Source organism: Agelaius tricolor, unplaced genomic scaffold (assembly GCF_023055355.1).
Source record: "Agelaius tricolor isolate 1412-34295 unplaced genomic scaffold, bAgeTri1.0.p SCAF_2, whole genome shotgun sequence".
Lineage (NCBI taxonomy): Eukaryota > Metazoa > Chordata > Aves > Passeriformes > Icteridae > Agelaius > Agelaius tricolor.
The window spans coordinates 74,568,748-74,582,703 of NW_027269262.1; the positions used below are offsets into that span (position 1 = coordinate 74,568,748).

Sequence of the window (13,956 nt, forward strand, 5' to 3'; positions counted from 1 at the left end):
CTTTAGCTCTCCAAGGATGCTTTAGGTCTCAGAAGCTTTGTTTAGCTTCTATCCCAAACACAGCAGTCCAAAAGAGACTTAGTTTGAAGTTATTTTATTCTTCTGATGGATATCACATGCACTTCAGCTGGGCCCAGGCTGCAAGACACTCGTCACTCAGCCTTGTGCAGTAGGAATGGCAGGCACCTCAGAGGCTGCCTCTAAGTCCCCAGCTGTCAGGAGGCTGAAAAGTTCCAATACCTTCTCTGTCTGTGCTAGGGCAAAGCTGTCTAGCAGGAAAAGAGAAACAGCCTGGACAAACAGGAGATAATGACTGTATTCCCACATCATCATGAAGGTGTATGTTGAGGCATTCACCAGAAGATAACAAAACTTCTAGAAGGAAAAAAAGAAAAGAAAAAGCATTAATTTTGTACCCATGCATGTCTGTCAAGTAACTGAGAGATCATTAAAACATAAACTACAGAAATTAATTATTGTTTTGGGAAATAATTAAAACACTGACTTTGGACATGCTTAACTTTCAGATGGAAGAAAGTAATTACTGAAATATTCAAAAACATTTCAAGCCAATCAGAAGAAATATTTTAAAGACAGAGTCGAGGTAAGAAAGTAACAACCATCTTTTTCAAAAAAAGCAGTTTACATGAGAAAAATTCTGCCTCTGTTTATTCAAAAACAAGCAGCACATGGCCCATTACCACACTGTTCTCTCTGAACCCTCCTGGGGACATAATAAGGTAGGGCACAAGTTGTTTAGCAAAAACTGCACATGCCTAGGTGAAATCCAACTGGCTTTTTTGAAAAGAAGAAACAAAACTTCTACTGTTTTCTGCCCAGAAGGGCAACAATAGCAGAAGTAACTAACCTAGAGTACAGTTTTACCCACAGCTCTTTATTAAAAAACTAATTTTGCTTTACCTCAGCAGAACAGTTTAGGTTCTTTTTTAAATAGCCTGTGAGAGCTGCTACTTGACATGCAAAATATGGCAAAGCCCAATTTTCTCTTGATGGTATGGAATAATCAATTCTTGTTGTGTCTGTTCTAGAATAAAGTACAAAGAAACAAAAATATTAAAATATTTGTTGTACAAGAATATCAAGGAAAGCCTAAATGCCACTTCTAGTTGTAAATGTGGCCTTGCAAGCAAACTTTTCCTGATTTTGGTGCAAAGTAACACTGACACAATTTTGCTGCTGATACAGTTCACCAATTTATTAACAGCATGAAAGGCCCAATCTTTACTCATCCATTTAGCAGGTTTCCATGTTAGCTGGCATTTTTAGGACTGAAGGCAAAACAATCTGCCTCAAGCCTTTTCTGACCTGCAATGAAAATCAGCTCATAACTGAGAGAATAGATTCCTTTCATTTCTTATACAATATGTTTTAAACAAGTGATTTAGGTAGTTGAGCACAACACAAGATACAAACTGGTGCTCCCTCACAGCAGCAGCAGCAAATATTTTGTCTAAAGGGAAAAATTCTGCCCAGCAAAACAAGAGATAGACGGATGGGGAGCATGCAGGGTTTTCTAATGGAATGACTTGACAGTATCCACACAATTAGAGGTGTAGATGAAAGTTTTTAAAAGTGCTAAAGTGACTCAGAAGCACAAGCCACGCTTCAAATGTACTCAAAAGCACCAGTCTCAGAGGTACACAGTCTGCTTTGTGTCTACTATGCCTTTAAAAAGGAGCCTCAAGCTCCTTTATCATTTAGGTATTTAAAAGCATTACCTTTCATTTTTTCCTCTGAAGCCTCTTACAGAGGCATATTCAAAGCTTTTTTAACTACTAAACCTTTCATTTTGTTGACACTGTTTAATCTTATTCACTGCTGAAAAAAATTACAGATTTATTCACCATTTTTCCTACTTTCCACTGTTCACACCAGCTTGATGAACAGTATTTTCAGCTACTAATCACAGATTCTGTCATGATGACTTCACACTCCTAGAAGATGCTTCCCAACAGTTCAACTTTAAAGGTATATCTTTAACATTTTGCTCCATAGTTCTTTTATTTCAAGTGCTCTCAAGTTCACAGAAAGCCCCAGAGCTCCATGGTGACAAATCAAGAGCATGAACATAGGTTTTCATTGCTCAAATGAGGCTCCTTATTATTGTGGGGCTTCATAAGGGGAATTCCAAGTGAGTTGTTTTAAAATAAAAAAGTCTTGATATTAAGATTATCTAAGAAAATATCATTTTGCAGGAAAAACCCACTACAAAAAGAAGATTTTGAAAAAATCAAATATTCTTTACCAAAAAAATGCAACTTGATCATTTCTTTCTATGCTACCAGAAAACTGCCACAACATTTAGAGCTGGCCAGAGAGTGCAGCTCTGTTTTACAGCTGTTTTGGGTATTTGTCTTCATTCTTCATCAGCACAAAACTAAACCTTCTGAGGAATATTTTTGAAAAATGAAATTGTACGTGAATACTCCTGTATTCACACACATACATAAAGTCAGTTCAACTGGTAATGTGGATGGTTTGGACAACAGGAGGCCTTTCCATTAAAAAAATCATCATGAGAATCAATTAATCTCTTAGAAATGTTTTCTATTCACCATAAGATTTTGCTCTCACAGTGAGAACACAAAGCTTAATAAAAGCAATTCAATCCACTAATTAAAATCACTTCAATCCACTAATATTTTAAAATTCCTTATTGACAAACTAGATTGTATAAAGATGTTTTTCTTACCTGTTAATAATGAACCATGCTACAGTCAGCATTCCTGCCAGCCAAGTCCCACTCATAACCCAACTGGTTACAAACAATGCAGTCACATAAATTCCCTGCAGTCCAAAAACTATACCAATGTAGAAATACACTGGTTCAATAACTTCCTGAAATTACAAATAAAAACGAAGAGACATAGTGGCAACTGAGCTGAAGCTGGAAATTATTACTATTTACAATTTGTTACTGCTAACAATGTGCTAGGTGCTTTACAAACAGGTAAGAGATGCCTCCTATTTTAGAAAAGTACTGGGCATGCCTTTATTTGGGGTTCAAATAAAACATGGGGAAGAACAAAGCAGTGTGAATTAAGTGCACACTTCAGGACTCAGCTTGCCAGTGCCATGATTTTTGAATTTGCTTTAGCTTGAACACTCTATGTGTCAGATTTAATAAATCTATGCCTACAGTGGGATATGAAGTTCAGAGGACTACTAGTAGAAGTTATAAAAGGGAAGAACTTGAAGAAGTAAAGATGTGGCAAAAATGATTCCAAAAAAAGTAAATAATAAAAAAGGAAAGATAATGAGAGCGGACACAAGTACACAGCATAAGCAGAACAAAGCCTGAGTAGAGTAGAAACTGACAAAAGGTTCATCTACAGAAGTGTTTTTCCCTATGAGAATGGGCAGACAGGTACCACTATTAACAGAATTCTGTACTCCAAAGGAGTTAACTAACTTTCCTGTTTTTAATGGATAGCACAAATACTCCTGACATTTCTAAGCAGTCTGTAGAAGTAAAGAATAGGAGAAAAAGTTACTGCTTAGTGTTAAACCCCCAAAGTCCTATGCCAGAGACTGATCAGAATTGAGACTGAGGAGAATCTGGACCTGGTGAGAGCCTTAGCTCAACTCATTCAACAAAAAATGTATGTATTAGTTGGATACAGCACAGAAAGTCTCATACACACACATAGAGACACAATCATAATGCAAGTACAGAAAGTAGGAAAAATGCACATACTTCGCTACCAGATGCTTGATATAAAACACTGGCAATCAACTCTGGGTACAAAGTCATTTGCTGGACAGCATTTATGGTCTTCAGTGATATTGTCTTATTGTTGTGCGTCAATTCATAAACACCTACAGACAAAAAAAAATTATTCCTGGAATCACTTACTACTGCTGTTCCTAAAAGAGGCTAAAGTGTATTCAAAGGCAGGGACTGATTCACCACACCTAGTTTAAAAGGAAGGAGAAACTTCTGTGTTAGATGTCATTCCACCTACTGATCTAGCTAGAAAGCTATTACCCTTTTTTCATCTAGTCCTTAAATAGAAGGCCCAAAACTTATCATCTGAAGCACAGCCTTTTCAGTAACACATTGATGCAGACCTGGAACTACATTCCTAGAGATCACCTTCACAGGAAGACCTTAAGGAGATCTAACAGGGATGAGCAGGATGTGTTAAACCTGTCTCCAGAAGGATGTGAGGTATGATGGCCTCATCACCCCTTTCAGCTCGGCATTTCTGAGATTTCTAAGAATCCTTCACCAAACACAATGTGCCTTTCTATGGGGTTAAGGTGGAATTGAAGCTGCCATACTTGAAGGATCATTCCAAGATCATTTCAAAATGTTATAAATAAAGAAAAGACTTGTCAATACTTAGAACAATAGAGAGAAGAGCAAAACCAACCCAAATCAAGATATGGGGGAGGAGAACAAAAGCCTCAAAAACAATACAATAGTCAGACAGACAACTGTTTCCAGCTCTGAGCCTATCTTGGTGTATGGTCTGCAGCTGGTTCTCTGTAGGCCAAACCAGGTCTTTCAGGATTTACAACTGGGTTCACGAGTCTACCTGTTTGCAGAGACAGCATCCCTGAATGAGGCCTGCAGTCCACCCACTCACAGCATGGGCAATATCCCCAGAGGACATGAGGCACTCAGTGTACCAAAGACTTCAGATATTGCTGATGTGCTACATTTCAGCTGGGAAACTGTTCAACCAATAAAACACTAACCACAAAGTTTAGTTTTACTGGCTTCAGTGAGGTTTCACAAAAGGACTGAACTAATTCAGTGGCAGACCACTGCAAGATAGGGCAGTCCATCCTCTTCTCTCCTGAGCTCCAGTCCCATGCTAGTGCACTGCATTCTGAACTCACTGAACAAGCATGGAAGTGCTCTTTCTTTTCACTGTTTTAGTTTCCTTTTGGTATAGGGACCCAGGGCCAGAGAGCCCCAGAGCTCTTTACCCAGTGCAGGGTAAAGAGCAGGAGCACAAAGGAAGGAGAGATCATTGTCACCCAGTCTGTTCTCCTTCCTGTTCCTTTCTGTCCCCACCACTCAGTGCTCATCAGCATCTATCCATCACAGCTGACAAGATTAAAAACTTCTGGCAGGGACAGGATGGAGCGGATCAGCTTGTGACAGAAACTGTTCTGTCTTCTGACAGAGGATGGAAAACAGTTATTTTCATCCCTCATTCCCAAATTCAACATAAATTATATTTACATGGCAGAAAAATCCACTATTGTGACACAGGCAAACCCAATGATAATTCTGACACAGGGCATAATAAGAGTATTATTAACCCTATCCTAGAGTATCAATTAAAGGCAATCTGCTGGAATACAGGATAGTTAAATACTGCTTTTGAAAAGGCACTGAAAAGTTAGGACAGTGTGTGGTTTTTCATTTATCTGACCAATATACCTACATAAGAGAATAAAATTAGTCTCCCCAGTCTGCAGGAGTTTTTTACTGTCTTCAAAGTGAACAGGACTTTTCAAAGCTAATAAAACAAATGAGTTTTGTACCTCTTTCAAAGGAAGGAGCCTTTAGCAGTTCTTTATAGAATGAGTAATAAATGGCACTGTCACCCTGAAATGTAATTTCTCGTTCAAGTTCCTAGAAAAAAAAAAAAGAAATTAATCTCCTGCAATCTCTTTCCAAAGACAATATATTTCCAGATAGACCAGTTTTGTAACATGGTACATGGTTATGACTTCACTGTACATCTTCAAAATATTCCACAAAACATTAATCTTCACAGCATTTCTACCAGGTACATAATACTCTCTGTAACTTAGCAAACATGCTTGGAATCAGAGCAACTCAAATCCACATTGTAAGTCAGCACAAAATCCACAGGATCTTTTCATATTCACAAGCTCAAATTTCATTCAACTTTCTATACTTCACTTAATAATGGAGTTCTTAAGAAAACCAAATCAAACCAAACCAACCAACCATAAAACACAAAAAATCCCCCAAAAACAAAACAAAACAAAAAACACCCCAAAAAGCCCAACACATATTCCTGTTGAGTAGCTTCTGCAATCCCAGTATGCTTCAGTTACTTTTTTATATTTTAGAAAGGTATTTTAAGGATAAAGGGTGACATGGAAAAACATACAAAAGCATGACAAACTATGACAACTGTTAGCAGGAGGAAAAAAAAAAAGAAAATAAAGAAGACAAATAGAAGCTGTTTCAAAGACAGAGGCCTCAGCAGAAGGACACAGGACTGCAAGTAGTTTCAACATGACATGGATCAGATTTGATTTCAAGGACACAATTTGACTTTTGTTTCAGTAGTTTATCTTTACCTGCCTGCTGGAAAACCAGAATTTCCGTTCATGATATGTGGAGAGGTACACAGCATACATCATCCCACTGGTGACTGCCGCGAGACAGCCAAAGAAAAGCTTTGCAAAACGCTGGATTAACATATCTGAAAATGAACAGTGGGAAAGATAAAATAGTCCAGAGCACTGAGAAACAAACAGCACAGCCTAAACACGACTCTTACTTCTGAACAACAAGTGAACTTACTGGCATGAGAATTATCATACCATCAGCAGCACAGATACATTGAAAACTGGTTTGTTACTCCCGTCCTGTAGTTTTCTTTCCCAGTTGTTATCATTTCACAGACAAAATATTCAACACACTACACTGCAAATTTTCTCCAGCAAGCTTTGTTGTCAAATGAATTCCAAGAAGGAAAAGCCTCTTCCAGATAAACAGAGCAAACTCTAGATTCTACCCAAAACACCACAAACTTCTTAAAGACATTAACAGACAGAGGTGGTATACTGCATCTAACATAATTTCTGAGACATTCTATTTTCCATTCTGTTTTTGAATATAAGAACAAACGGATCTGAATTTTACCAAACTCATTCAAAGGGTGTCTACTACACCTGTATCTCCTTTGAGTTAGTATGTACTTTTAACATAAAAGCTTTTGGTAGTTTGGTGAGCACTTGCCTAAAATTATACCTAGTTTTAGTTCTGTTTCTTGAAAAGCTCTAAGGACTTTTTGTCTGTTCTTGTTTCAGTACCATTACTTCATGGTATCAGCTTCCAACCAGAAGATCATTCCAGAAACAATAAAAATATTTATTTGTATGCAAATAGTAATAATAAATTTCTTAACTCCCCTGCCTCTACCTCCTCAAGCCTGAAACAGTCCAAGACTACCATTTCACCCTCCAACGCATAAAATGTCATTATTAAAGAACTCCAATGTGCATGCCTGTTTTCCCTCAAAATATTCAAAAACCTAATTCAAAGTAAGTGTGTTATAAATTACTGTGCTACAAATATCTTCCCATAAAATGTAAGAGAATAATGAAAAAAACAATCAAAAGTCAGCTAAAAATTCTGTAGCTTACATTTTGGCGACCTTCCCAGCTTTGAATTTTCTTTGTTTCTCTCCTCTGGAGCCATTTTGTCAGATTCTGTGCAGTTTTGTTTCTTTCTCTGTCGCAGGTCTGCTGCCCCTGAAGACATTTTTTTTAAGTTATTGCAACACAATACATAAAATCACACTGGGAAATCCACACAGCAGCAGGTAGCAGCCAGTTGCTGCTACTGATTCAATCCCATGGATGATATATGTGACAAAGACTCAATTAAAGGACGTCATATGCCCAACTAAAATAATAATATAACACCATAGAAATCAATTCTTATGTTATTCCTTAGAAAAAACGACAGTATTCTCTTGAGGCCACACTCTGGGATTACCCAAAAGCCAAACTGGAAGCTAACTGGTTTATTCCATTTGGTGAACACAAATGAAGAAAATCAGTAGTTTAGATAAGTTGATGCAGACACTGGGAGAAACTGGTGCCAATTCCTCATCCTAGTTTTTCTGCAGCTGTAGCAGTGTAATACAAAAACTGACTAGTCCATTACTTTTAAATTGAGATGCCTATTATTTATATGGCAAAGGCTTTTATAAAGTAAATGTAATATCACTTTTTTCCTGCTTTTGGATCTACTGGAACTAAGCAGATTTACGAATATTTAGTCTAACACATAATTTAAAAGCCCAGTTAGTTCAGTCACATAGATCACATCACAAGACCAAGGGCTTCTGTTCACTTTTTTGTGAGCAGCAGCAGCAGCAATTTGAAGTCCTGGTCCATTTATTTTACAGTCTGAAAGGCAATGAGGCTAATTCACTGACTGCAGGTCTGTGAATACAAAAAGACTCATTGCAAAAAGTATTTTATAATTCCTATATTAAAGATATTCCACAACATTTACATCATTCTGGAAGTGTAATGTAAAGATTTAACTGTAATTCACGCTGCAGAATTTTTAGCTCTCCTGCTTGACCTACTGTCCAACATTGCTTGAAATTTTGCAGCCACCAATTTTCCTCTGGACTTAACACAGCTCCTTCATAAATCCATCCAATTTCAAACTTGAAGTGTCAATCTCCACACCCCACAACAAAGCTTTTAAGTACTCTGGTTGTATATTAATTACTTCAATTCTAATTCAGTTTACTTTTAATTCCCGGCTATTAAATCTAAAAGTTAGAAACTAGAGAGAGAAATATAAATGGTTAAAGTGATGTCTGCCTCTATAGGACACCAGTGTCTTAACAGAGCAAATTATAAATCATTCTGAGCAAACCAAGATCTCAATGGTAACATTTTCATGAATGAACAGAAAATGTCTACCTTCTTAAACAAGACAAGAACTGGAAAGAGTCTAAACAACACAAGGCTTAGGGTGTTCAGTATCACATTTATCTTCATGCCAATCCAAAATGAAACGTACACCAGCATCTCTTCATGACATGTATATGAGAAGTTTATCAGCAATGCAAACACCAAGTGCACTGCAGTTAAAAATCATTTGTACCATGCAAAATAAAGCACACTGGAAGAAAATCCTAGATCACAAAAGTGGGCAGATATGTGCTTGGAACGACAAGTGAGTGCCCCTGTCATTCTAGTTATGACCAAAGCAACAGCACTGAGAACACTGGAGGAAAAGGCCTTTGCTTCTCTGGCAGAGAAGTGAACCATAGCAGAAGTGTAACAAACTTATAAAGTATAGCATTTCAAGCAGTAAGAGAAAGCTCCCAAGGAAGTAACAGTTTAAAATTCTACTTCTGAAACAACATCTCAATCAGCAAAAGATCTTCACCTCGGTTTTGAAGACTGCTCAACATATTCTGCCTCAAAGCAATAACACAAAAAGATGTGAGTTACTTCTGTTTCTTGCTGCTGCCACAAACAAGAAAAACACTGTTTTCACTTCAACAAATCCTTCAAACAGAGTGATATGAAAGTCAAACAAGGTAACAACTAAGAATTATCTAGAATTTTGAACTGATGACACAGCCTCTAGTAACTCTCTATCCAGCACATAATTTTTCATCTGCTTCTCATCTGCTTACAGGGAACTTACAGTTCCCTGTAAGTCCCCAGTTTGAACAAGTTCTTGTTCAGAAAACATGCATTCCACTTATTTTTGTGTTTCTATTGCAGAAAAACATAACTCATTCCTACTTTGTGCTACTATACTTATCTACTTTCCACCTACTAATTGAGCACTGTCTGTAATTTTTGTCTTCTCATTTAAAGAATGGTAAGATAGAGCTGGGAAACATTCAGAGAAAGGCCATGAGGGTGATTTAAGTTGTGCAATGGCTTCCATACAAGGAACAAGGAAGCAAATTGAAGATGCCTCAGTCTAGAAAAGAGGATGACCAACACAAACATGCCAGACGTCTACTAGTTAGTGAAGTGCACAAACACACTGAATAGAGAGCAGTGATTCACCTTTTCTAATACAAAAAGTTCTCAAACAAACCTAATGAGTCATGCTAAAAAGAACCAGCTCATTGCACATCACCTTCACGCAGAACACTCCTACTGAAAGAATGTTCTGTAAACCAAGAGTTTGCACAGATTCATAAGAATACGGACACAGTTGTGGAGGACAAGCAGCTGGAGACTCCTAAACATACAGAAACCATGTGCAACTCAGAAAGTACCCCTGCTGAGAACAGCTGGGAGGCTGGAATATGCCATGGGACAGATTTGCATATGCTTGTTTTGCTTCTGCATTTTTCTGAGTACCTATTAACAGTTTTATTTCTGCTGATTTCTCCAAGAAAACTAAATGCCATCTCATAACCCCTAAAAAGGGGGTTTGCACTGAAAAGACATGGAGAAAAATGTTTGTGTAGGGGCTTAAAATGAAACAGAATCTCAGAATGCACTGAATTGGAAGGTACCTGCGAAGATGATCCAAGTCCACTTCTTAACCCTGCACAGGACACCTCAATCATCACACCATGTGCCTGAGAGCACTGTCAAAGCGCTTCTTGCACTCTATCAGGCTTAGTGTTGCGTCCACTTCCCTGGGGAGCCTGTTCCAGCGCCCAACCGCCCCTGGGTAAAGAACCTCTTCCTAATTACCAACCTAAACCCTCCATCCGCAGCTTCAGGCCATTCCCTCGGGTCCTGTCACTCGTCACCACAGAAAAGAGATCAGTATCTGCCCCTCCTCTTCCCCTCCTGAGCAAGCTGGAGGTCTCCGTCAGTCTTCTCCAGTCTGACCAAACCAAGTGACTTCAGCTGCTCCTCATACAGCTTCCCCTCAAGGCCCTTCACCACCTTCGCAGCCCTCTTTTGGATGCTCTCTAATACTTAACGAAACGAGAAAGAAGACTGACTAAAACATACGGAAGGATGCCCAAAGAGAAAGCACACTAACGGAAGCATCCACGGAGCCCAGAGATGCTGCCCCGGGCGCTCTGCCCACAGACAATGCCAGGCGAGGGAAGAGAAAAAGACCCCAAGTCCACCAGAGAGCGGCCCGGCCTCCCTCTTGGGGCTGCAAAGGACGGGCTGCCTCGGGCTGGGCTGGGGCCCGAGGGGCCGCCGGGGCGGGCTGGGCCCGGGAGGCCGCCTGTGTCCTGCAGCCCAGTGCTTCAGCTCCGTCCGTGCCCTGGCACAAACCGCGAGGGGCGGCCACACCGCCGGCCCGAGCCCGCGGCCTGGCCTGTCCCCGACCGCCTCCGCCCGGCTCCGGCTCCGCGGCCTGAGGAGCCGCCCCTCACCTTCCTCCATGGCCGGCCCGTGCCCGCAGCCCGCCGCTGGCTCCCCCCGCCGCTCTCTGCGGGGCGACGCGTCCGCCCCGCCCGCGCCGCCGCCCGCCTCCCGCCGGCCGCGGGGGCGGGAGCGCTCCCGCATCCCCCGGCGAGCGGAGCGGAGCGGAGCGGCCCCGCGCTTCCTCCCACCGCCGGAACTGCGGCTGCGGAGCGCGGCGGGCGGCCGGAGCCGAGCGGCGGCGCACCGGGACGCAGCGAACGTTCAGGGCCACAGCGGGCGCGCCGGGCCCCTCTGCACCGGGGCACAGCGAATGTACGGGGGCACAGCGGGCGCACCGGGCGTTCCGGGGCACAGCGGGCACAGCGGACGTGCAGGGGCGCACCGGGGCGCTGCCGGGCGGCCTCAGGGCTCCCGTGCGGGAGCTCCGCGGCACCGCCGCCCGCCCCGCCGCGCAGCCCCAACCGCCGCGGTTGGTGCCGCTCCAGAGGGACCGGGCCTCCAGAGAGCGTTGCCAAGAGGAGGCTCGGGGTGACCCTAAGGCTCTCTACGGGTGCCTGAAAGGAGGTTGTAGCCATGGAAGCGTCTTTTCCCGGGCAGGGGTAGGAGGAGAGGACAGGGCCTCAAGCTGTGCCAGAGAAGGTTTAGGTTGGACATCTGGAGGAAATTTTTCACAAAAAGGCTGATTAGACATTAGAACGGGCTGCCTAGGACGTGGTGGAATCAGTGTCCCTGGAGGTGTGTAAGGAAGGACTGGACGGGGCACTTGGTGCCCGGGTCTAGTTGACATGGTGGTGTTTGGTCAGAGATTGGTCTCGATGATCTCAGAGGCCTTTTCAAAACTAATTGATTCTGTGATTAAAGAACTGGTCACTCTTCTATGGAAGAGGTTTGTGGGAATTGTCCCTTGGAGGTCTGTGGGAGTTGTCCCTTGGAGGTTTGTGGGAATTGCCCCTTGGATGCTGCATGTCTCCTGACCTACAGTCAGGCCAATGGCTGAGCAGCTGCTGGAAAACTGATTGCTTGTCTGGCAGCTGCAAGGAAAAACTAAACCAATATGTGTGTCCTGTTGGAGTGTAAAATGAGATTTATAAGTTTCCTGGATTTTTTAATAAAATCTAAAATACTTCTGCAGTTGTTGATTTATTGAATAGTGAAAGGAGTTGCTTATGTTTTTAATGATCCACAAATTATCCATTGCATTTCTAATGCATCATGTTCAAGCTGGGTTTTTTGTTTGTTTGTGTAGGGTTTTTTAAAGTTACTGGAATAAGCAACCATAATCATTGCAATGAAAAGAACAGTAATTGTTTCAAATATTTGTGCTCAGACCATCAGTACATGGACAGACATAAAATAAACAATTGCTCCATTGTCCTCTAGATGTTTTTTCTTACGCCTTCTTTGTACCTGTTGTTTTATAGTGTACCTTGTTGCATTTATTGTGCAACTTCAGTTTTCTTCTGATGCTCCAATATGGATCATCCCACACCTTGATTTCAGTAAAATTATAAATGCATATCAAGTTATTTACATGCATAGTTAGCAGAGAAGTGAAAAATCCAGCCTGCTCACTCAATTTTCCTTTTTTCCTAAGGAAAAAAATTGCACATTTGAAGGTGGGAGAATCAAAAATCATTTTTCATGCAAGTTTCTTTCTCCCAGAATGCACATGCTGAAATGATTGTTAAGGTAATGTTGAAAATGTTATTACTGTTGCACTTCAATCTTCCAAAATACGTTCCTCAACTAATATATGAAAGTTATTTCATTTGACAGCTTATTATGTGGCCTAAACATTGTGCTGTAATACATTACAATGAATAAATACGAGGATGTTGTGTTCTTTTTCTAAGCTTTCTCTGTACAAACATGCATCATGTATCTGCATGATGGCATTTGTTCTCTGTTTACATATTATTTCTAAGCCCTGCAGACATAATTTTCCTTTTTATTTACAAGTTCATGGTACTGATGCTTTCCAGTTTAACAATCATTCTTTCTCTCCTTTAGAGATTGTTGGCAGGAGACAGATACAGACCTTAGTGTAATGCATTAATACTGGGCATGTTTGTTATTACACAGAATTTTTTAAAAATATGTAGTTGTTTATTTTGTAAACAAACCAGGTTATATTTTTGTATGTTAAAAATCCCGTGCCTAAAAATATTTGTAAAGTTTCAATAATCAGGTAACAACTGTGGATATTTCACCCATTCTACTAATTTCAGCCTTTTGTAGGGTTAATTTTCAGGCTGCTAACTTACGGTTCTGGATTCTCAGTATCCAAAGATTTTCCTTATTTTAATTATTTCACATTCTTCTCTCCCCAAAGCTGTATATCTTCTATCAAAGTGTAAAAAAGTACTGCCTACAAAAGTGTTTGTGGGACCAGAATTTTGCTTAAAGTTGGAAAGGTGTGCGCTCCCACCTGATACAGGGACTGCAAGGGAATAAGTGAGGGGATATTGAGGGATAGTGATAATGTGGAAGCATTACTGAAAACTGGACCTAGGAAGTCTTAAGAAAATTAAGTTACACAAAATATATAGAACCTTTGGGATTTTTCCCCACCTATTTAATTTTTTTCCTATCTTATTTCAGCACAGCCTCCATTGGTTTTGATTGCTTGAGTTCATGCCTGCCTTGCCTAGGATGTAAGTGAGCCAGGTTCTATGGTCATCTGCTGTATTGTAAAACATGGAAAATACCCATTAAATCAAGGGAGCTGATTTAGATTTGGACTCTGAAACTGAGCTGTGGACATGGAAACATGCTTTGTCTCAATTCTCTCTTAGCTTCAATCCTCTGGTGGTAAATCTGTGTTTTGTTTTCTCCTAAGGCCTTTGGAATTTCTTTAAACAGTCCCTCCGCAGATGGAAG

General features: G+C 40.7%; 1 protein-coding gene across 2 annotated transcripts in view; it reads right to left on the minus strand.

Annotated features, from left to right (window-relative positions):
• Nucleotides 1-11,583, minus strand: part of DPY19L4 (dpy-19 like 4) — a 33,881-nt gene extending 22,298 nt beyond the window's left edge. For both annotated transcript variants that reach the window (XR_011678373.1, XM_071421577.1), the window contains exons 1-8: nucleotides 11,085-11,583; nucleotides 7,387-7,494; nucleotides 6,316-6,440; nucleotides 5,524-5,614; nucleotides 3,719-3,840; nucleotides 2,714-2,859; nucleotides 922-1,045; nucleotides 241-375 (exon numbers count right to left, since the gene is read on the minus strand). Coding sequence is in view for 1 of the 2 variants with exons in the window: in XM_071421577.1 (XP_071277678.1) it covers nucleotides 241-375; nucleotides 922-1,045; nucleotides 2,714-2,859; nucleotides 3,719-3,840; nucleotides 5,524-5,614; nucleotides 6,316-6,440; nucleotides 7,387-7,494; nucleotides 11,085-11,217 (984 nt within the window). In the remaining variant the exon portion in view is untranslated. The remainder of the gene's footprint in view (nucleotides 1-240; nucleotides 376-921; nucleotides 1,046-2,713; nucleotides 2,860-3,718; nucleotides 3,841-5,523; nucleotides 5,615-6,315; nucleotides 6,441-7,386; nucleotides 7,495-11,084) is intronic.
• Between the last annotated feature and the right edge of the window lie 2,373 nt (nucleotides 11,584-13,956).